Genomic DNA, 25106 nt, shown 5'->3' with positions numbered 1-25106 from the left:
CTTCTTCTGCACATTGTGACATTTCTCAGACATAAATACGAAAATCATTCAGCAATGTAAAAGTATTTCTTTTTTTTTACAAAGAGAATGTGACACACAGTTCTTTTGTCCCGGCAGTCCTGAGGCCCTGAGATGTAGGGTTGGCCTGGGAAACTTTCCCATTCTCAGTGCTTTGAGAGCAGTCTCAGCCCGTCACGGAACCCCATTAAGACAAATAAATGTACGTGCGTATGTAGGGCTTCCAGGCAGTGGTCCTCCTCATAGCAACAGTGCCCCCAGGATGCATCTTTGGGAACAGGGGGACACCTGATTCTGAAGATGTGTTTAACAGCTACTACAAAGGAGGCAAATAGTAATCATCCTAGGCCACGCTGCCCTTAGAGTCTAGTTAAGAACATTCCTGATTTTACCTACACTCCACTCAGGGCCTTTCTTCTCACTACCCCATCTTCCTTCCCACCAGAAAAAGCTCAAAGTATCAAGTGGTTTTCTTGTTTAAAAAGCAACAAAAACCAAACTTTTCACTCAGTAAAAGAAACATAACCTACTTGGAGAGAAAAATACAGGGAAACAACACAAAATCCAAAGTCCTAACTATAAAGGAAATTAAGATTTTAAAAATACATAGTTGAATAAATTTGTTCTTCAAATAGTAAATGCCTCTGTTGGGAGTTTTGAGAAGAATTTGATAGTTGAAATCCTGTCTGTCACCTGTCTCCCTTGGCAACATCCCCTGCTGTGGAGGATTTTCAGCCACAGAAAGTTGGAGCTTCACCTCCTCCCCATCCCTCTGCCTCCACACAGATAATTCTGGGATGGGTGTCATTCAGGCACTTGCTCCAAATTGGTAAGTGTTGAATGACACTTGGCCACTGTTCTCGCCTCTCAGCTTTGGGTCCTTGGTGACAGTGACTCTTCCCGTGTGTGATCTTCATACCTCCCAACCACCCCAAAACTGAGCTATCCACTGATTGATTTCTTCTTCCTTTCTAGAAGTCTAAATTTATTCCCTGGGTGTTTTGCAGTTGGTGGTGGTCAGGGACAGCTGTTCTTCCGTGCTTTGTCTGAACAGTTTTCCGAGATGAAGTCAGCAAAGTAATACCAGATGAGAGGCCTGGAAAACAAAAGCCTTGGTTGGTACTCCTTGTTTAAGTACTAAAGAGAGAAAACCCACTCTTCCTCATTTAAAAAAAAAAAAAAAAAAAAAAAAAGGGCAGCTATAGCAAACATGAGGCCTTAAATACATTTGAGGCCCTGAGATTCAAGAAGACCTGCCTCCAGGAAGTAATTGCTGTTTGGTCACTACAGCTAATGCTCTTCGACAGTAACAAAGAGCATAAGGAGGTACTGTGGTTTTGCTATTCAGTCGTTCTGTGTTTCCTTACATATTTGTCTTGTCTTGGCTCAGTGGGAGCCCCAAAGCCTGATGACTCGAGCTGGATCCCTAGGGCCCACACGGTAGAAGACAGAACCAGTGCTTGGAGGCTGCCCTTTGACCTCCACCTGTATACCTTGACACACACAGACATACAATGAATTGATGGATTGATTGGTTGATTGATTGATTGATTGATTGATTGTGTGTGTGTGTGTGTGTGTGTGTGTGTGTGTGTGTGTGTGTACTAGAAAATACTCTATATACTTCTTCTGTGGTCTGCTTCAAAAATTTAATATATCATAAATATCTTTAAATTTCAGGTTTTTCTTGATTGTGTAATGTCTTTTTGTTTTATGTGTATGGGTGTTTTGGCTGCATGGATGTCTGCATACCACTTCTGTGCATGATGCTGCAGAGCCCAGAGGAGGGCATTGGAACTGGAGTTACAGATGGTAGGGAGCCGCTGGTGCTTTGAATCAAATCCAAGTCCTCTGCAGTGCTCTTAACGTCTGAGCTATTTCTCTAGTCCCATGTTTAGTGCCCTTTGATGAGGGGTTTTCATTAATAAGAAACATTAGCATATGGTAAAAAAGCCCAAATGGTTCAGAGTAAGGCTTTAACATGAACAGTCAATCTCCTACCACCGTGACTTCTGACTATTCTCTCCCCACAGACACCACCACTAGCAGCTTCCTAGGGTTTCTCTGGTGTTATTCTGTGCACACATCCTTGCATGGGCGTGTATTTCTTTTTAATAACTTTAGCGTGTGGTAGAGAGCCTCCTAAGTGACTCAGTCTTACCAATAAACAGCATGTCATAGTCAGCACAATTGATATGCATGCTTTGTTTAACCAACTCATGTAGATACTTAGTTTATTGTTCAATGCCAAAACGTACATCCTTGTAGGCAAAACCTAGAGCCATGCAATGTTTGTGTAGAGGGTGAGTTTGCTCAAGTAGAATTCTTAAGAGAGTAGTGCATTTGTAACTTTAGTAACTCTTACTTAACTTCTTTCCTAAAATGTTAGCCAGGAAAGATTTTTCTTTCCACGTATGTTGGCCAGTAATATTTGTTATCAAACTTTTTGTCCATATACTTTTGTAAAAAAATTTTTTTAGATTTATTTATTTTACCTGTAAGGGTGATTTTTCTCTCTCTCTCTCCCTCTCTCTCTCTCTCTCAGTGGTGCCATGTATGTGCTGGGAATTAAACTCAGGTCTTCTGTAAGACCAAGTGCTATTTACCACTGAGCCATCTGTCCAGGCCCTGGAGTACTGGTCTTTTAATAAAGCAATTTCCAATAGCTATGGAAGTATGTTTTCTTAAGGCACCTAACTCTCCCTCTGGCTCTGTTTCTCAACCTGTGTATCCAGATGCGTCGTATCTATGTGTCTTCACGTTTCCTTTCTATATGTCCATGTTTCCTACCTGTGTGTCCATATGCTTCCTACTTGTGTATCCATATGCATTCTCCACTTATTTCCTGATGCTTCCTACCTGTAGATATAGATGTTTTTTTTTTTTTTTTTTCTCTAAGCCATAAATGGAAATCTCAATGGGAGTTATTTTGCTTCCCAGCACAGGCCATACATTTTATTCCATATTCTTTCCATCCTTTTCCTTTTCAGTATTATATATCTCAGACAGCAGAGAAGAGTGAGTTGTGAGTTTTGAATTTTGCCAAGACTTAAATATTTGTGGAGCTGGAAAGAATAAAGTTGGAAAAGAAAGAGCAAAAGAGAAATGAATATGGCCGACTTAGTTCTGGCTTTGTTTCATTTAGCTGTTCTAAACATCATCCTCAAGATATCAAGAAAAACATCTGTCCAGGTTGTCCACTGTTGTCGATGCCTGAACTAATTAGAGCTGTGGCTTCTCCCTTAGTGTCGTTGGATAATTCCATCCTTCTTCACAAAACAAATGCCCAGAATGTAGAAGCTGCTGCTCCTACATCATATTATTTTATTGTGTTGTTGCTGTTGCCTAGGCCACGAGACCTAGGGATGTTCCCAAGAGGTCTTACTTCTTAGGTCCCCAGCACACATCGTAAGCTTGTGCTCTCTTTGTAGCCAGTCTTCTCTTAAACATATATTTTCTTGCAATCTGAGGAAATTTCAAGGCCTAAGTTATGTGAATACTAAGATGGCTTTGGCCAAGTCATCCCTTACTCCACATGTTGATGGTTGCTGGTTGGTCTCTCCGATCTTCCACTTGGCGCCTTCTGTGGTGTTTATTCCCTTCCTGTCGTGAGGCCACAGTAGCACAGTGTTACAGTTCTGAGCTTGGAAAAGTAAAGGCTTTCATGTCATGTCGCCAGTGCTAACCATGAAAATTCTTGGTGCCCCAGGTTCCTCCTAAGAAAACTTATAATTTCCTGACCTGGGTGTCTTGTCCTCAGTGAGCACTTTGCAGAGGATTTCTTCAGAAATGCTAGCTGGTTTGAACTCTATGTCTTGCCTTACTAAACTGTTTTTTTATTTTTATTTAAGTCACAGTTGGGTGTGGAACTGGGAGGAACAGCAAATAATTTTAAGTACACACACACACACACACACACACACACTTCCATATACGCATATAAGCATGATGTAGCACATTTCACGACTAGGGTTCTGTTCTTCCTCACAAACTCAAAGTCATTGTTTAATAGGGGTTTCCTCAAAGCCCAGGAACAATGCCCAAGTGGAAACACAGTTTCTCTGGACTCTGCCAGGCAAAACCTATTAGTCTCTGCAGAGTTTGGGGTATGGTCTCATAGGAAAAGAAAATCTTAATTTATTTTGAAATAATCTTAAACTTCAGAAGACTTTCAAGTTCAGTACAAAGGACTACTGTATTTATCCTTTGTCACTTTTACTTTTGTTGTTGGTAATTTGCTTGTCAACACAGCTTGGTTTGGTAATTGTTGTAAAATATTATTTTAAGGTGTGCTACTTTTGTTTATGTTGCGTTTGTTAAACTCTGTGAAGCTGTGTTACTGTGCCTGTCTAAAACATCTGATGGTCTAATAAAGAGCTGAATGGCCAATGGCAGGGCAGGAGAAAGGATAGGCAGGGCTGGCAGGCAGAGAGAATGTATAGAAGGAGAAATCTCAGAGAAAGAGCAAGAGAACAAGGAGAGGAAGATACTAGGGGCCAGCCACCCAGCTACACAGCCACCCAGCCACACAGCCACCCAGCCACACAGCCACCCAGCCACACAGCCACCCAGCCACCTAGCCACACAGCCACACAGCCACACAGCCACACAGCCACCCAGCCAGCCATGGATTAAGAGTGAAAGTAAGATAACAGAAGTAAGAAAAGGAAAAAGCCCAAAGGCAAAAGGTAGGTGGGATAATTTAAAGTTAAGAAAAGCTGGCAAGAAACAAACCAAGTTAAGGCTGGGCATTCATAAGAAAATAATAAGACACTGATTTATTTGGAAGCTGGGCAGCAGGGGCCCCCAAAAGAGCAAAAGCAATGAACAACAGGTTATCTGTGTGTATATGCATCTCTCTCTCATCCTTCCTCCCTCCCATCTTCTTTCCTTCCTCCCTCTTTCCTTTCTTTTCTTTTCTTTCTTTTCTCTTCGCTTCTCTTCTCTCCTCTCCTCTCCTCTCCTCTCCTCTCCTCTCCTCTCCTCTTCTCTTCTCTTTTTCTTTTTTTTGAGGCAAGATCTCATCTGGCTATCCCCAAACTAGTGGCCATCTCAGCCTCCCTGGTAGTTGGAATACAGGTATGAACTACCACACAACATGGTAACAAAATTTTGTTTCTGTTGCTGAGAATTAAACCCAGGGCCTGGAACATTCTATAGTTATTCTACCACTTTGCTACACCTCTACCCCTTTTCCTTTATTAGTGAAGGTAAAGCTGGAGACATCATGATCTGTACCCTAAATATTTGTAGTGCTTTTGATGCGTTTCCTAAACACAGAGTAGGTATCAAAATCAGGGAAATTTAACACTGATACAGTTCTGTATCTAATGTGCAGTCCATATGAGTTTTGTTTTTTGTTAGGTGCATGTGTTGCATTAGTCTACTCCCTCTCTCCTTCTTTTCTTTCTGTGGTGCTGGGGATCAAACCTAGGGCTTCAGTCATTCGACGCCAGTGCTTTACCATTGAGCTATATCCCTAGCTTGTCCTTAAATTCTTTTAACCTGGAGTGATTCCCCAATTCTGTTTTTTCTGAAACTAGACTTTTTTTTTAAGACTATAGGGCAGTTATTTAGTAGACACTCTTTAAATTTGGATTTGTCTCATGCCTCCTGTGACTTAGATTTTGGTTATACTTGTTTGGCAGGAATACAACAGAAATGATTTGTCTTATCGCCTCATCTCAGGAGGCACACAGTGTTGATACACCTTAGGACTGACTGGTGATGCTAACTTTGATTATTTGGGTTGAAAGAACTGGGGGTGGAGGCAGAGTTGATGGGCCCCTGGCTGCTTTAATATTCAGTACAGAGGATGAGCTATGAGGAAAAGTGTTTCTATCTCAGTCAATGAGGTGTGCTCAAAGACATGGAGACTGCCTTGGGATGTATGATCATCAAATGATAATTTCTATTGTGGTTCATTTAAGCTTCACAGGGTGTTATTTACCTGACAAACTGTTAGGGTCTGAGAGAAGCACCCAAGAAAGACCATCAGTCATGTATGTAATCAGCAAGAGCATTTTTTATTTCCAACATGTTGGAGTGGCCAATAGTGACCCTGAAGGGAGGTCCCAAGCTCTTTTTAGATTAATCTGGTGCTGATTGGTAGAGGAAAGATTAGTCTGGGAGTTGATTGATGGAAACTCTAGTGGTTCAGGACCTTCCAGATGCAGGGTAAGGAAAACTATCTTTAGCTAGCAGGAGGCTGGGGAGCTCCTGCTGTTTGGTTGCCCTTGAGTTATGGACTTCCTGAGAATTGCTCGCTCAGCTCCAGACAGTTGCAGGAAACCAAAACTGAGGCCTGGTCCCTGGCAGTGCTGTTAGAAACCAGTCATGGCTCTGGTCTAGCTCCCCAGCCCTCTCACAAACAATGCATTTGTGTGGCTATCTACATAGTTTAATTTTAGCCTATTCTAGTCTATTATTGAATTCAGAAATATCACCTGATTTTGTTTATTTTCCTGCCCTATTTTTACATGTAGCTTAAGGACTTTAGTTACTATCCTTTTGAATGTTTCTGCATGCATATTGTAATTCATTTTGGAAACATTAGTCTGGATATTTTTGTGCTACTTATTTTCATTTTTCATACCATGGGAGTTTTGGGCATGTTTCACAAGTTCATTTAGCAAATATGCCTCCTTCATTCATCAGGGCATTTGAGAAATGGTGTATGCATATCTTTTGATGTGGCCTTTTAATTATAATGACTTCCTGTGCAGCTTTCAGGATATTGATTACTTAATTAAATAATGCTAATTGTCTTAGTCACTGTTTTATTGATGTGAAGAGACACCACCACCAAAGAAAGCATTTAGTTAGGAGCTTGCTTACAGTTTCAGAGGTTAGTTCATTATCATCTTGGCAGGCATGGTGCTGGAGAAGTAGCTGAGTACTTTATATCTTAGTCTGCAAGTAAGCAAGTAGAGAGAGATTGGGCCTGCCATAGGCTTTTGAAACCCCAAAGCCCACCCTCAGTGACACACTTCCTCAACAAGGCCACATCTCCTGATCCTTCTAATTCTTTTGAACAGTTCCGCTCTCTGGTGAATAAGCATACACATGTATGAGCCTATGGGGTCAGTCTTACTCAAAACACTAATTCTTCTTTTAAAAAAAAGGGGGGGGGGGAGAAGAAAGTCTGATACTTCCAGACATTTATTTCTTCCTCCTTTATAATATGCATCATTCAAAAGAACAACAGTTGAATTGGACTAAAAGGAAACTGTGGCTGGAAAAAGCCAACAGTAAAACCAAACCAGTAAAGCTAAAGGGAAAACAATGAGAGTGGGCCTCAGATTCCTGGGCTCTGGTGGGTCTTCTCACACGAGTCAGCTCATTCAGGAGGGATAGGCCCTCATGTCTTTGAGGAAAAATAAATTTTTTTCTGGGTATAAAGCACTGAGCAGTGATTCCTGTTGTCTGCCACACAGAACCTGTCTGTTGACCCTTGTCTTCTGCTTTGGAATACATGGACTGTGTACTTTTTTTGCACACATACCATAAGGTCATAGGCCTGGAACGTTCTCACCCTAAAAGTATCTTTATTGAATCTTTGATAACTTCATATAATATATTAATATATTTTGATCGTATTCCCCCCCTCCCCCGACATCTCCTTCTTTCAACTCCTCCCAGATCCGCATCCACCCATCTTCTTATCCCCCACAAATTTGTATCTTTTTTTAATTTTAATTTAATAACCCATTAACTCCAATTTGTGAGTTCATCTACTCCTGTGTGGGGCCATCCAGTGTAACCTACCAGGAGCCACACCCTTAAAGAAAACTGACTGTCCATCCCCCAGAAGCCATCAGCTACCTGTAGCTCCTCGTTTGGGTGGGAACTCAGGAATCCCTCCACTCCATGCTAGAATGATATCTGGCTTGTGCAGGCAGCTAGAGCGGCTGGGAGTTCATGAGTACAGCATCCTGTCATGTGAGGACCACACTGTTTTCAGTGTTCTCCCTGACCTCTTACACCCCCTCCTGGGCTGTGGTCCCTGACTAAAAGAATAGATACTATTGCTGTTTGTGTGTCTGCCCTCTAGACTATAGTCTCTTGAGGGGAAGGGATCCAGCTGTCTTTTTTCTTTTTCATTACCGAATTAAAAACAAAACCATAGACTACCGGAAATGATGAAATGATGTCAAGATAGGTGTAGTTTAACAACCCTAAGTCGCCACTATTGCTATTGATCCTTTTTATATCCAAGGCAATTGATTTTTACTGGACCTCCTGTTAAGAGCTAGGTGCAGTGTTCTGTGAAATGCACACATGTGCAAAGCCACACTGTTTGACCAGCTTTCTTCATCATCTTGATACCGTAGATTAAATTATAGTTTGCTAGTCCTGTGTCTGGTCCCTCCTCTGCCCCCCAGTGGTTCTAAACTGAAAAGTACCCATGTTCCATTGTTATCTTTGTTAATGAATGCCTCATCATAATTTTTGTGATTTCTTGCCAAGCCAAGAATTTCCAGTGCTTGATTGTTACCTGAAAGTTCCCTTTCACAAACTGCTCAGATGTGTGGACCCCCTCATGCAGTTTTAGTGTTTATTGTGTGACCTCTTTAAATAATAAGGATATTTACCAGAATGATATAATATCCAAAAAAGCAGATTAAAACTAGCACACTGGCAGCATTTTCTTGCTTGTTGTGAGTGCCTTCTGCTCTCCAGCTTGGGCTGCAGTGATTTGCCCCTGGAGTAGTTTTCAAAACTATTGAGCAAAACTGACTAGTACAAAGTGATCATAACCTTCCTCAGTTAATGAAAAGAAATGATAGGAATCAGAGTTTCCATTTCCTGTCGGGATAAAGGTGTGCCTACTGTCTGAACATAGTAAAACAATGTTGTTTTCCCCAAGAGTGCCCAGCCATGGAAACAGATTTTAAATCAGAAGGATGGCTTTGTGGAATAACACAGTATAGTTCTCGGTTTCTCCTGTTCCCTATTAGTCAGTTTGCTCAACTGAAGCTTTGCTTCTGACACACACCACTTTGGATAAACCTTGAGATGTTCCAGCAACTAGATGGAGTTGGGGTTGCACATTCTAATACAGCTTCAGGTGAAAACACACACCACACACACACACACACACACACACACACACACAGAGAGAGAGAGAGAGAGAGAGAGAGAGAGAGAGAGAGAGAGAGAGAGAGAGAGAGAGAGAGACTCTGATTAAGAAATTAACATGACAGGAAAATGTGAGGATTGCCTCCTCCACCTATACCCACATTTTTCTATAATGATGAGATCCAGTGTCTAGATCCTTTAACAGTTCATAAACTATATATCCAGAGAGTGTGCTCACTAGGAGAACATAAAAGCCAGAGGCACAAGCATTTTTCTTTATCCTAAGCAGAGTGGATGTGCCCAGGTCTATGGACAAGATTACTGTTTAAATGGGCAGGTGGGATTGCAAGCAGGAAAATAATTTCTTGATGCTAAAATGTCAAGGTTGCCTGGGAGGTAAATGCAAGTTGGTTTGCAAGGCCTTTCACTAGAAGGGACTGGAACCTTTGGAGAGTTATAAGCCCAGCCTTTGGAGCACCTGCAAATGATTTGAAGGCTTGAAACAGATAATCAAGAAAAGTTTAGCCATGTGTATGTTGTAGTTGAACACAGTGCTCTAACTGACCCAACTGAGAATTATCTTTATAGTATTCTTGCCCAGAATTAGAATAAAGGCTTCAGTGTGAAGTCGGTACAGTGAAACTTCTTGGCTTAATACTTACAGATTTTTGGAACTGAATGCACCTGGAAGTGAAAAGCTGTTTTCCTCTTTCTTTCTTTCTTTCTTTCTTTCTTTCTTTCTTTCTTTCTTTCTTTCTTTCTTTCTTTCTCTCTCTGTCTTTCTGTCTTTCTCTCTCTCTTATATTTACTTATTTATTTTTGCTGACCTTGTTGGACGGCTGTTTCTGGGAAATAAGAGAAACAAATGGCTCCTTGTTGGCAAAAGCCAAGAGACACACAAGGAAGGCAAGAGATGTGTCTGCAGTCACTGTATCATGACTGAGTCAAGGCTGCCCTGTGGCTGGGTTTTCTTTCCTCCTCTGTGGACATGTGTTTCCCATCAGACAGGGCTGCGTGACACCCGGGGTTGGCCAGTTGATGAGTTAAACCATGCATAGCGTATAAACAGAGTTTAGGAAAAGGCCTGCAGCTGCACTCAGACACTCTTCCGGCTGGAATATTTTGCAGACTTGGTGCCCTGGGTCTGTATGTAAGTCAGAAACGATTTACACCTGTATGTTTTGGCATGGCTTCTTGTAGTTCCATGCCATTACGTGGCCAGAAGGTCTAGTATTACAGCCGTGGTGGATGTGGATCATGAAATGTAATCTTTCAAAAGTACATCTGCTTTTGTCTTTTTTTTTTGTATTATTATTCAAGAACAAAGTGTTGTAACTTTTGCATGTGTAAAATTATATCACACAAACGGCACCTATCAAAATGTGATTCAGGTTTTTTTCATCTTTTTAAAGGGTCTTTGAGAGACTTCTTCATGATATAGGACAAAGTAAACAGCTATCCTCTTCAAGTTAGCTTAGCCATTATTTCTGACTTCTGGGTGTGTTCAGGGCAGGGATAGGGGGTCCTTAGTGGATGCCTGTGTAGCATTCTGGTACACCCTACACGTTCAGGAGTATTCTGGTACACCCTACACGTTCAGGATTCCTGGGTGTGTTGGGGGTCTGTGCATGTGATTTGTGTTTAGTCATTTAACCTTTCAAGTTTTTCAGCTCTAAAATCAGTAAATTGGTGGAAATCATTCATTTACCATGTGTGCAAAGGCCTATGCTAGAACCCTAAGGGGTGTGTGCAGTAGTTAAAGTAGTGTATAGTCTCCAAAAGCTAAGTGTAAAATTTTAATATGATAGTTGGGAAATGCCTGTAGGGAGAAAGTGATCTCAAAAGAATTTAGAGAGCACAAAGTTCTACTATTGCTCTATTGACAGAAGCTCAGACTCCTGGCAAACAGCTGATTGATCCCTCGGCATAGGGCATCCTGGCTTCAAGCTAGATAGGGGCTTCTAGGAAAGAACCTTCCACTAAAGAAAATTTGAGAAACACAGGTTTAAATGGACTAAGACTGTAACTGGAAGTTTTCTTGTGTCCCATCTGACTCACAGTTGGGACAAATCTCTCACCTACAGTCCTGCAGCCTTTTATAAAATAACACAGAGGCTTAATATTATTTATAACTGCTTGGCCATTAGCGCAGGCTTATTATTGACTAGCTTTTACACTTAATTTAACCCATAATTCCTGCTATGTTTAGCCACGTGGCTTGGTACCTTTTCTCAGTTCTGCCTTGTCATCTTGCCTCCTCTGTGTCTGACTGGTGACTCCTGACTCTGCCCTTTCTCTTCCCAGAATTCTTTTAGTCTGTTCGCCCCGCCTATACTTCCTGCCTGGCTACTGGCCAATCAGTGTTTTATTAAACCAGTGTACAAAAGCATTAAAACATAGCATTTCCCCTTTTCTGTCTAATCAAATAGGAAGGTTTTAACTTCAACATAGTTACATACAACAAAACAGTTATCAAGCAAGAAGTACAGTTACAATATCTATTCTATTTGTATTTGGCAAATTCAAGAAAATATTCTGTCTATCCTATATTTGTGAGTCTAAGGTTTCATATGTAACTTATCTTTTATCATAACCAAGGAAAATTATAATTATAACTATCTAGTCTTCAACTATATCAAAGACCCCAGAAGGATATAATATTACCTAAGTAAACAGGAAGTATGTTGTAAGCAGCTTCCAAAAATCTGGAAATGACAGAGACAGCTGCCTGCCTGGATAGTCATCCAAAGTTCCTCTGTAACACTGGGCATCTATCTTCAGTCAATAGGCCTAGAGTCTTTTAGTTGCTTCTTCCTGTGTCTTGTAGAATATTTGGCAGTTTCCTTTGTGAAGCAGGAACCTGACAGACCATCTCACCTTGCAAAGTTCAGTGGTCACCTTCCTATGGGTCCTGCATGTCTAGTTTATACAACATTTTGTCAAGCAGTCCAGGCAAGAACAGTTTCTTGCCCAAATGGCTAACTTTTGCCACGAAGAAGATAAATTTCATATGGAGTGTCTTTGGTGCCCATCATCTTCCTTGAAGTAATTGGTACTGCCAGGAGCAGACATGTCTCATTATCCAGAAAAGTCTTAAGTTTTTAAAAACATTTTAAATGCCATATTCTGAAGTGTTTGAAGATTACCTATCTAATGAATTATATCTATGTATACCTAGAAAACTTAACTAACATGACTATAAACTTGACTATCATTGAAGACTAATTGTAAATCTGTATTTCTTAATTATCCATTACAATTTAAATGAGTTACATAAACATAATACCCTAAACGAGAGTAGAAATATATATGTATATTATAACAAAATTAACTTTAAATTTATATCAGTAAACTAAAATCCATAGCAATGTAAGCATTTTAAACAAGTTGCTGTTCTTTAAAGGTAGATTCAATAATCTACCCTTTCATCCTATCATATACCTATCCTACATTTCTATATCATATCCCCCCCTTTCTTCTTTTAGAAGGAGATTGACTACGACCAATAACAATTGTAACCAACAATCTAAACAAAGACAAACATCCATAATTCACTTTTTGGGAATGTGGGCATAGTTTTCTAGGCTACTTCCTGCTGATAGGGGCGCTGGTAGTCTTATGGAGATCATGAGAATATTCGAGATAATGGTCAAGTCCTGAGAAGATTGGCTATAACCTTTGTTGATAGGTACCATCTGTTAAGGTTCAGGAGGTCTGACTTGATCAAATCTAATCCATCTTAACCTGGAACAAATCTATAGGTTCTCCTTTTTTGTGGAAACAAAAGCAGAACCTTTTTTCTGAAGCAACATATCCTTAGACACAAATTTTAAAGTCAAGATAACTTAAAAAATATATGTATATTATATATATACATATACATACACACACACACACACACACACACACACACACACACACACATATATATCTGAGTATCCTTTACAACCAAATGTCTTTCTGTAGTTAAAAATCCCCAAAACAACACAATCCAGATTCTTTGTGCAATATCCATCTTTATGTGGCTTATTTTTATATTACTTTTACTGTCTCTTTAAAGGCTTTACTTTTTAAAACTTTCTTTATATGACTGTCTATATTTCTTTTTCTCTTTCAAGCCTACATATATTTTTACACACATTGTAAACCATTTAAAGTCTTATTCCATCTGAGTCTCCCTTATTGTGAATCTGTTAGTTTAAACTGCAGCATTACTAGGACTGAAATGGCAGCTTTGGCTGCTGGCTCTGCCCACCTCAGCTTTCCAACATGGCAGAACTTACGTTTACCACCAGTTCTGGGGGAACCAGTGTCATCGCTGACTCTGTGAAGCAATGGGTCTATGCTTCCATCAAAGCAGCCTATAGCCCAGAAACCATTGTTTGTTTTTTTTGTTTGTTTGTTTGTTTTTTTTTTTTTTTACTATCAAAACCTAAATCTGCCATAGAGTATGATGCAGGGCTTGGAGAAACTTCTGTGTGCCACCATTCAAGCCCACATGCTGTGAACCCACCATACCATAGCTTAAGTCCGCATGCCACAGCGTCTCTGTACCTTTGTATCTCTGTATCTTGACCTGCATGAGACATTAAGTAGAAAGCTGTTTTTGACTCCTTTGTGTGTTTAGAAGCCTTTAAAAACTCTTTTAGACCTTATGGAAATTCAAGAGCCCCTAGTTGGTACTCCAAATGTAGTAGGAATGTTTCATGGGTCCTGCCAAGCCCTGCAGTTCCATGGGCTGCTTATAGAATAATTACTCAAAAGCTTATATTAATTGTAACTGCTCGGCCATTAGCGCAGGCTTATTATTGACTAGCTTTTACACTTAATTTAACCTATAATTCCTGCTATGTTTAGCCACGTGGCTTGGTACCTTTTCTCAGTTCTGCCTTGTCATCTTGCCTCTTCTGTGTCTGACTGGCGACTCCTGACTCTGTCCTTTTTCTTCCCAGAATTTTCTTTGTCTGCTCACCCCACCTATACTTCCAATGTTTTATTAAACCAGTGTACAAAAACATTATCCCACAGCATAAGACCCCATCCATTACACAGAGTAAATAAAATATATGCCCTCCACCAATAATGGGTGTTATGGGGCAAACTGACTGCCATCCTGGGTTGCTGACCTTAGTCGTAAATATCAACTGGTTATGACAGTTGGTTCTATAAGAGGTCTATCATGATGAGATAGCTCTGGGGCTGCCAAGAGTCACAGACCTAGCATCACAAACCATAACGTTTGGTAGGGACTTTGCCTGAATTAGCCCTGTGTCCCAGGAAACCCCTTACCTCTAGGAAAACCAGAATGGCTGGTAAGACCTCAATATTTGTATGTAGAGAGGAGAAAGAATGGGATTGTGGGTAAAGTTTTCAACTTTGTGGGTCTCTGATTCCACATCTCATCAACATTTGTATGGGGAGACTTTGGATAGGTAGACTTTTACATTTTATAGCCCCTGTACTGTGTTATTTCTTTTGTTTTTGTTTTCTTTTTTTTGTTTTTTCGAGACAGGGTTTCTCTGTGTAGCTTTGAGCCTTTCCTGGAACTCACTCTATAGCCCAGGCTGGTCTCAAACTCACAGAGACCTACCTGCCTCTGCCTCCTGAGTGCTGGGATTAAAGGAATGCACTGTCACTGCCGGGCTTGTTTTTGTTTTTGTTTTTTTAAGACAGTCTTGCATTATTCTAAATGGTCTCAAACTCTACCTTGGCTTAGGTCATTCTCCTGCCTCAGCCTACCCCCAACCAAGACACATATATTTTGTTTCACTTTATTCTTCTATGACTTTGTATCTTGCGCAACAGCCTCTAGACGTGAAATTATTTGCTCAACATCTTTGGCTGCTGCTTCCCTTCTCTGGCTTTGGGTTAGAAGCAACTCATTAAACTTCAAAGAACTAACCACATAGTAGGAGTTTAATAATTGTCTATTCATGTTTAATTCTGTTCATAATTCAGTGTTTTGCCAAGACATTTACTAAGTTGTAGTCGACTAGCATGTCTTAGTTTTTCCTACTCAGGAGAGAGAGTCCTGCAGGATAGGTATATGTGTTTGTACTTGTATATCCCTTTCAGAAAGAGAAAGGGGACTCTTAAGTGTATTTAGGACTGAGAAATCCAGCAGTAAAATATATTCGTCTAGTTTAACATTCCACAATCTTGACTGATAGCATAACACACCTGGAAACAACTCCTTTGTATCTATTTTACTTTCACGGTCTACGTTATAGACTCCCCCTTCTGTGTCTACCTAATTAGAAATTGTACTTTTACAAAACATTTGAGTAGAATTCCTATATACCTCTACACCCAGTTCCACCTGCTATTAAATGTCATATTTATGTGCTATGTCTGTAATAACCAATGAAGTAGTATTGGCTCATTATGGCTTATTAAAATCCATACTTTAAGTCTGGTGTGGTAACTCATGTACTTGGGAGGCCAAAGTTGGAGGAGTAGTATAATTTTGGAGGCCAACCCTGGTTTATATGCCAAGTTCTAAGACAGCCAGGTTACATAGTTAGATCCTGTCTCAAAAAGACCAAAGAAATACATAAATACGAATAAAAAATAAAAAACTTACACAGCTCATTTGGATTAAAATCAGCTTTTGTCTGATGTCTTTTTCTGTTCCATGTCTCATACAGCATACAGACAGTGCCTTCATCTTTCATGTCTCAAGACATGCTTGGCTGTGACCGTTTCCTAGGCTCTCCTTCTTTTACATGACCTTGATAGTTTTGAGGAGTATTGCTTAGGTTTTTTTTTTGTTTGTTTGTTTTGTTTCATTTTGTTTTGTTTTGTTTTTTTATATATATAATTCCCCTTTATTAGAAATGGATCCCTTCCCCCCACTGTTAAACTTTGATAACGGTTTTGGGAAAGAAGACCATAAGCTTAAAAAGAATAATAATAAAAAAGCCAACAAGCAGCATTCTCAGCATGTCATGTCAATTTATATTCTGTCACTGTTAACACTGACCCTGGTCACCTGGCCAAGGACACGGTTTTCAGGTTTCTGTACAGGGAAGCTTCCTTCTTCCTCATTGGGACTCTGTATCTTTTCAAGAACTATCTGCCTGTCTGTTCCAGAGATTCATCCAGTATATGTTTATATCAGTAGAGGTACCATGGGCCTTGTGTTTTTATTGAACCGATGAGCCACAGCAACTTCTAGTGTGAAAGTCTGCATTACTGGTAGCATGGGGGAACGAAAGGAAACAGGTGTCACTAACCAGAAGTCTCAGAATTTAGGAAGGTCTCACCCACTCCCTTAAGTGGAACTATGCTGCTGAGATATGAAAAGTTCAGTCTCCCAACTCCAGGTTGTTAGCAGAGAAGAAGCTAAGAACTCAACAAGATTCATTGCTAGCCATGGATGTGTGCGTCCCTTCCCCACTTCTCCCACATCAAGTGGGACTTGGAGAAAATTTGAAAGGTGTAAAGTCATGTGTGTGTGTGTGTGTGTGTGTGTGTGTGTGTGTGTGTGTGTGTTTTGACAGGGTTTCTGTGTAGCTTTGGAGCCTGTCCTGGACTAGCTCTGTAGACCAGGCTGGCCTTGAACTCACAGAGATCCACCTGCCTCTGCCTCCCGAGTGCTGGGATTACAGGCGTGCGCTACCACCGCCTGGCCGTTTGTGTCCTTCTTTGTCTTACGTGTAGCTCCTGGCCACTGGAACACTGGTTTTCCTTTGCATAGTCTACCTAGAGCTAGCTCCATGCCTTCCTAGGAGGGTTTTTTTTTTTTTTTTTTTTTTTTTTAAATCAACTCTAACCTTATTGTTTGCCTTCTAGTTTGTCTTTCTCCACTTGGCCTTTTGTGTGTAGGACTAAAAGCTGTCTGACTTGGGGGAAGGAAGCCTAGAACACAGAAGAACAAGCAACCGGCTGTCTCTGAGGCCATGTTTGTCAAGCCTTCTGAGGGCTGTGCGTCACAGCCTTTGATTCACAGCCCCCTCCTCTTGTTCCTGAGCTCTTGGACTGGGAAGCTGCCAGTCCACTTTCTCTATGAGCTAACTGCCACTCTGTCTGCTGTCTGTTTCCTGGTACTGCAAAAAGCAATAATTGAAGAATGAAGACTTTCCCCTGATAGATAGAACTGAATTCAGGAACACCCTTCACTGTGAGCTCATTTTACTCTTAAGGCTTTGTGGAAATGACCGAGGGTGTTTGCCAGAAAGGGTAATAGTGTGTCATTGCACAACATCCTGGGGCAGCCTTGATCAGAGGACCAGGTCCATCTTCAATAACCCTCATCTCCAGTGCATCATCAAGGACACTGTCACATGTCACATGCTATAGAGTTTGTCTTGTTTTTTTTTTTAATATTTAGTAGCACCAATTAAAAGCATCATTTTTTATTAATTTCCAGTCATAGAGAAGAACAATTTATTTCTTCCCCCCCAAATAGAACAAAAGATGAAGAAGATAATTTTACTTTCTTGGAAGCAGAAAAAAACAGATGTCTCAACTTGAACTTGATGTGTTCTTCTGTCAGTAGAGAAATTATGTGTTTTGATTGTTTTTTTCTTTGGGGGTGGGAAAGGTCTTGACCCTACCAAGTCTTCAGTCTTTCTGAGATAGTTCATGGTAGTTTGGCCTCTTACTGCACTGGGGTACTATTTTTAAACATGAGACCATCATTTTCTCCCAGAAATGTTCAGGAATCTTTTTTCCATTGCAAAGTCAGATGCTTTGACTGTTCCTGGTGACCTCCTTTCTGCTGTAGCCATCTTGTCTTTGCCCAACCTCCAAAGGCAGTGGCTTTGAAGAAGCTCAGCCTGCAGGGGAAGGTCATGAGCTCTAGTCTTGGGGCAGCTCAGTCACTCTTGGAAATTAACCAGTTGGAAGAAGCAGAGTTGAATAGTGGATGACTGAATTAAGTCAAGATACCTGGCTTCAAGGCCGCTTCCTATTGGTTTTGCCTTCCTCATTTCTGTAATGAACGAATGCAACAAGTAGACTCTTATTTCTGAACTTAATTTCTCAGCCTTGTTTGTTGTGTTTCAAATAATTTTAGTGTCATTTTTATTCACTACACCAGTAAAATGAGAGTTTGATACTCAAAGGACCATGATTTTTGTTTGCTTTTTTTTCACTTTTGAAGAAAGATTTATTTTATGTGTATGAGTATTTTGCCTGCATGTATGTGTATGTACTGCCTGCACTCCTGGTGCCCATGGAGGCCAGAAGAATGCACTCGGTCCCCTGGACTAGAGCTAAACAGGGTTGTAAGCTGCTATGTGTGTGCTAGGAAATCTACTTCTGCAAGAACACCAATTGCTCTTAACTGCTGAGCCATCTCTCTAGCCCGTTATTTCAGTTTTTAATTAAAAACTATTCATCTGTGTTTCACATGAGTAGTATGTGCATGTTGGAAGAACTTAAATGATGCAGAGTAGGAAGAAGGTCTCCCGTCTTTGACACCAGCACCCCGACTCCTCCCTGAGGTCCTGCTATCACCAGTTTCAGGCTGACTCTAGGACAACAGCTGTGTATACATAAGCCACCCCTCCTTTCCGTGACTAGTCCCTTCTTCAGATATATCGTCTGTCCCATAGGTTTTGCGCCTATGACGCATGATATTATCCTATTCCCTTATTCTCTGAGATTATTATGTAGAATGTCCCTCGATGTATTGATTATAATGTGGAACTGATATACAGTAATGTCCTGTTTAGTTTTTTACATTGTAAGTAATATTATAATAAACATCCTCACATGATGTGGTGAGCGCACTGCGTGTGCTTGAGAATGTTTTATTTTGAAAACAAAACCATTGTCTAAGGCCCAGTCTTTTCCAAACTTGACAGTTAATAGCCAGGGATGGCTAGCCTAATGGTTAGCCTAAATGGTCAACTCTAAATTCAGTTGAAGAAAACAGCTCCATCTTCACTTCCACAGACATCTCCTGTAAGAGAGAGCACCTGTAAGATCAGATGCTTCCTGTAAGAGTGGACACCTGTAAGAGCAGATGTCTCCTCTAAGAGTGAATGCCTGTAGGAGCAGATGCCTTTCCCTTAAGAGTGGACACCTGTAAGAGCAGATGTCCCCTGTAGAGGAGAACACCTGTAAGAACAGCTGTCTACCTTAAGAGTGAACCCCTCTAAGAGCAGATATGTCCTGTAAGAGTGAACATCTGTAGGAGCAGACATTCTGAAGATCAGCAAGGGTGTGGTTTGGGAAGAGTCAGTCCTGAGTCTTAGCAGACATTAATAAAGTCCACAGAGCGCATCTGGTTGTAGTATGGAGCTGAGTAATGGAGCATACTGTTTGAACCCAGAGCAGTATTTTGTCCACTGCAAAGGATGGTCTAGCTCAGTTGTTGAAGTTAACATAGTTCTACACAAATCTCATGTTAGTAACTTGTCAGACCTAAGCCAGATTTTTTTAAGATTTGAGATTTTGGCCTGGATTGGTGGCTCAGTTGTCAAGAATGTGTGTTGTTCTTTCAGAAGACGAGGATTTAGATCTCAACACCCATGTGAGGTGGTTTGTCTGGCTTCCCTGGTAACCCACAGATACACAGACCCATAAAAATTTTTGAATAATTTACAATTAGGGAAAAACTAATAGTATTAACAGTCTGTGGTTTTCAACCTCCACCCCAACCCCAGTCTAGAGGTTTCTGATATTTGGAACATTCTGTCTTTTTCTTGTCTACAGTAGTTATGCCAGAAAAATAGAAATGCCCCTTTCCAGGGGGTTCAGAAATGTCTGCCTCTGGTGATAATTATTTAACACTTCCTTCCTTTGACTTGAAATAGATTTTATGAATTAAGCTCTTCTGGATGCCTGGAGTTTTGTCTTAGGTGAAGCTGTAACTAAGGGAACATTTTCCCAGTGATACCATATGTGTGAAATCCTTCTTTCCCCTTCTTTCAGCAAAGGCTGGGTGTACCATCCTAGAAGGGAAATACACATCTCAACTCTTCTGCCATCAATAAGGACTGTGGAGTTTTTGTTTTGTTTTGTTTTCTGTTCTCAAACTAAGGGTGTAAGAAATGCCCAGTTGTCTCCATTGGTTCCTCACATCAAAGCTTAGGGACTGAGTGGGACTGTCTCCTGCCTGCTACACATACTTTATACAGGGAGAGTAGGTTTTCTTGTCATCCATCCAAGGAACTTCAGTTGGATGACATAGAATCCATAGCACACTGAAGATTAAAATATTCAACTTTGGAGGGCTGGGGTATAGTGGTACAGCACACTCTTTATAAGCAACATTCCATCCCCAGGACAAAAATAAATACAAATCTTTAACTTTGGGGCTTTAGTTAAAATATATCAGTATTTGGAGACAGAATAGTCATATCTTTGTAAATTCCAGGCCAGTCTGGTCTACATAGCAAGTTCCAGCAGAGGCGCTCAGCCGCCCCCCCCCCCCCCCCCCGTGTGTGTGTGTGTGTGTGTGTGTGTGTGTGTGTGTGTGTGTGTGTAGGATGTTTACTGTGTGTATGACTGAGTACTGTGTTAATTCCTGGTGCCTGCAGAGGTTAGAAGAGGGCATTGGATCTCCTGGAACTGGAGATGGTTGTGAGCTGCCATATGAGTACTGGGAATCAAACCTGGGTCCTCTAGAAGAGCAGCCGGGGCTCCTATTCCCAGAGTCATCTTTCTGGCACTTTTTATTATTTATTTATTTATTTTTTGATATTTTTAGACAAGATCTCATGTAGCCTAAACAGGTCTCGGACTTCCTGTATTGCTGACGATACCTTGCATTTCTGATTCTCCTGTTTGCACCTTGGAGTGCTAGGGTTATAGAAATGCACCATCACTCCAGGTTTATGTGATGATGGGGACAGAACCCAGGGCTCCCTGCATGTTAGACAAGTGCTCTATCCACTGAGCAATACTTCCAGTCCCTTTTAACAAAGTGTGACTGGGCCCCTTTTGTGATTGAGGTCTGTTTTTCTCCTGTTGCTCTCAGCTCACTTGTTACTTTTGAGTGTGCTTACACACCCACTGGATATTGAGAATTGATTGTATACCTTCTGTGATGCTGCTACAGATATTCAGGGTGTCTGAAGAAACTGACACACTCCCAGGTGTCTTGGAGGAAAATCTTTCCTAAATTATGACAATCTTCGTGGGACTTATTTTTACCATTATGTTTTATGTTACCTTTAATATATATCCAAGAGTGGAGCTTGTGAGAGATGGCTCAATGGGTAGAGGCATTTGCTATAAATCTAACAACCTGAGTGCAACTCTGGGACCCACATGGTGGAAGTAGAGAACCAACTATGGCGTACACACAAATAAATGAGTGTAATAAAAATGTATTCTGCCGGGCGGTGGTGGCGCACGCCTGTAATCACAGCACTCGGGAGGCAGAGCCAGGCGGATCTCTGTGAGTTCGAGGCCAGCCTGGTCTCCAAAGCGAGTTCCAGGAAAGGCGCAAAGCTACACAGAGAAACCCTGTTTCGGAAAAAACAAAAAAACCAAAAAACCAAAAAAACAAACCAAAAAAACAAAAACAAAAAAATGTATTCTAAGGTTGGGGATTTAGCTCAGTGGTAGAGTGCTTGGCTAGCAAGTGCAAGGCCCTAAAAAAAAATTGTATGCTAGGCATAGGAAACATGAAATATAATTTTTAACAGCACAGAAAGCCAAGAGTTAGTTGTGCAGCTGGTACTTGTACCTTGATGAATAGAATTAAGGCCATAATTTTTAAATAGTAATGATTTAACAGTAAAGTACTTGAAAGGAATTCAGAGTCTGTACTCCAAAGCACGAAGCATTCTGATGGTCCCTTTATGATAACTATCATAGGCCCTGATCATTGATCTCTGTGTTCTTCCCTCCTGTAGTGATGAATCACCAACACCAGCAACAAGTTGTGCCCAGTAACCTGAGTCCACAGAACCACCCAACTCCAAATGCACCCTCGGGGCTCATGAGTGTGCCCAATGCGCTGACCACTCAGCAGCAGCAGCAGCAGAAACTGCGACTTCAGAGGATCCAGATGGAGAGAGAGAGGATTAGGATGCGTCAAGAGGAGCTCATGAGGCAGGTATGGTCTTCCATGGTATCTGTTGGAGGCCCTGTGGCCTTGGGTGTTTGCTTTCAGGATGAGGTCAAAGCCTCATGTTCACAGCCCAGTTTCTTCTCCCAGCTCTCTCCTCCTGAACTATGGTTAGGGCTAAACTTAGTAGTTCAAGGAAATGCCCTTTGGCATGTCAGCCTTGGCTTCTACTGATAGTATTTAAAGGGAGAGAAAGGAGAAATTAAGAAAGAAGATGTTCCAGTTAGCTATTACTTGGTAAGAAATTATCCCCCAAACTCAGGGGCTTGAAATAGTCATTTAATTTAATTGCAGTTTTTCAAATTAGAAAGGGTTGAGGTAGGCCGTTCTCCTGTTGTCATTGAGGTCACTTAGTGGTAATCAGCTGGTAGGCGGGTTGCAAGGTCCAGGAGGATGTTAGCTAATGGTCAGGACTGCTGGCAGGTTGGCCTTAGTTGGGATTACATGAAGCACGGCAATCTTGAGTGTACCAGGGCATATAACAGTAACCCTTCAAGACAGAACAGTGTCTTAGGGCCTGGTTCTAGAAATGGAGTCAACTTTGTCCCCTTTCCCTCATTAAAGGAGATAGCAGAGAGGCATCCCATGAAACAAGCCCTCTGCAGCCAGCCATCTTGTTGTGCTATAGAGCATGAAGAGAATAAAGTCAAAGCAGAATGGAAAACAAACTGCTTTCTGCATGGATTTAATCAGAATGTTCTGCCAAACTACGTGGGTTGGGTATCAGTCAGACTCTTTTGTTTTAAGAATATGTCTTGTTATAGCTGGGCGTAGCCTTTAATCCCAGCACTTGAGGAAGAGGTAGGTGGATCCATGTGAATTCAAGGCCAGACTAGTCTACAGAGCGAGTTCCAGGACAGCCAGAGCTACACAGAGAAACCCTGTCTTAGAAAAAAAAAAAAATACATTGTAGTGGTATTTGCTCTGCTCATGACCTCAGGCTATATGCCGGAAAGAGACTGTGCCTCTTGCCATCATACTTGACCTCTTAAAAGGAAAGGGAGAGAAGGGAGAGGGGGTCATGAGTTTCCTTCTTCCTTTTTTTTTTTTTTTTTTTTTTTTTAAATTTGGAGTGATCGGACACCATATGGCCTGGGAATTGAACCTAGGTCCTTTGGAACATCAGTCAGTGCTCTTAACCACTGAGCTGTCTTTCTGATCTCCAGACAAATCTCTCCCATCTGCAATCCCGCAGCTGCTTATAAAATAATTACTCAGAGGCTTAGTATTAATTACAAACTCTTTGGCCCATGGTTCAGGCTTCTTGCTAACGAGCCCTTTCATCTTAAATTAACCCAATTCTATTAATCTGTATGTTGCCACATGGCCGTGGCATTACTGGTTTGCTGGCTCCTTGTTGCTCCTTGGCTGGCATCTCTCTTGACCCTGCCTTTCTCCTCTCTCTGTCCCTCTTGGATCTTCCTCCTGGCTCCATCCTGCCCTGCCATAGGCCAATGCAGCTTTATTTATTAACCAATTGGAGCAACACATATTCATGGCGTACAGAAAGATCCCACAGCACTACATCGTTCCCAGGCTGGTATCAAACTTGAGATCCTCCTGCCTCTCCTCCTAAATCTTGGGATAGGAATATGCCACCGTGTCTGGCTCAGTCCAGTTACTGTGTGTTGTTCTATGTACATTCATTCACCTGTTTGGTCACCAGGACACTGCTCTGAGTTCTTCATAAACAAAAGAAAAAAGCCAGCGTGGATGCAACTTTCGACCCCAAAACGCAGAAGGCTGACTCAAAATGGTTGAGAGTTCGAGGCTCTAGAGCTGGCGGTGTATCTCAGTGCAGAGTTCTTGCCTAGCATGTTCAAGGCTCTGGGCTCTGTCCCCAGCACAGGGAAAGACAGAGAAGGAAAGAAGGGGGAGGGGGAGGGAGGAAGAAAGACGCCTGGCTGAGTCTGAGTCCTTTTGCCATTTTAAGGAAATAGTTTTAACTATTCAAAGAGTGTCCTTGGAAAGGAGTGTGGGGGTGTTATATAGGTAAATACTTCCCCAAGTTACAGCTGTTATTTTAAAATCTATATATCATCTTTTATCAATGGTAATGTCTTGCTCATACAGTACATCTCAAATGTAACCTTTGAAAATAAAAGATGAATATTAGGGAGGGCGGCTATTAGGAAATTACAATTGTGGCTTTTACTATTAAAATCTAAATTTGTGCTTTCTTGGCTGCATATTGGTAATGTTTCTTGTCAAGAAATAATTGTATTAATTGTTTTCCATTTTTGGATATTTTTTTTTTTTTTTTTTTTTTGAGGCAGGGTTTCTCATGTAGCCCTGGCTGTCCTGGAACTCACTCTATAGACCATGCTGGCCTCAAACTTACAGAAATCCACCTGCCTCTGCCTCCCAAGTGCTGGGATTAAAGTCAAGCACCACCATTGCCTGGGATATTTCTGTTTGGAATTGATCAATTTCTTTTTTGGAAATATAATGTGAATTATACAGTATTATGGTCTCATTTATAAGTTCTCCCCAGTTTTATATTTAAATGATCTTCAATGGTGGTTTTTTTAAATCATTCTCCTGCTAGGAATGATTTTTTTTTCCTGTTTCTTCCTCTTATATAATTCTTTCTTTTGTTCTGTCTCCTCCTTTCCCACAGAAAGAATTTCTGAAAAGGGGTGGGGAAAAGTGCCAGGGATTGTTTCCTTTAGCTGGAGGTGCCTTTGAGCCCCAGATAGTTTTGATGGTTCATATTACAGAAATGCCAGCATAGTTCCTTCAGTGCTGATCCCTGGCAGCTGGGGACCTTGGTGGATTGTAGGGCATCACAGTGTATGGTCCTCCCAGTGTGCAGCAAGGTGAAAAGGCTGGCAGCTTTTGCTCAGCTTTGACTGTGAGTGGTGTGTGTGTGTGTGTGTGTGTGTGTGTGTGTGTGTGTGTGTGTGTAGTTAGGAGACAGGATGGATGGTTTTGATGTCTTTTTAATTTTGTGTAGGGGGAGAAATACCTGGATAGA

General features: G+C 41.2%; 1 protein-coding gene across 2 annotated transcripts in view; it reads left to right on the top strand.

Annotated features, from left to right (window-relative positions):
* Wwtr1 (WW domain containing transcription regulator 1) overlaps positions 1-25106 on the top strand; it is a 133188-nt gene that overhangs the window by 85964 nt on the left and 22118 nt on the right. For both annotated transcript variants that reach the window (XM_036190892.1, XM_036190891.1), the window contains exon 4: positions 21915-22117. In XM_036190892.1, coding sequence (XP_036046785.1) covers positions 21915-22117 — 203 coding nt within the window. The remainder of the gene's footprint in view (positions 1-21914; positions 22118-25106) is intronic.

The sequence above is a fragment of the Onychomys torridus genome, chromosome 6 (assembly GCF_903995425.1).
Source record: "Onychomys torridus chromosome 6, mOncTor1.1, whole genome shotgun sequence".
Taxonomy (NCBI): domain Eukaryota; kingdom Metazoa; phylum Chordata; class Mammalia; order Rodentia; family Cricetidae; genus Onychomys; species Onychomys torridus.
Note: the sequence above shows the minus strand (reverse complement) of the source record. Positions and strands in the feature narration are given on the sequence as shown.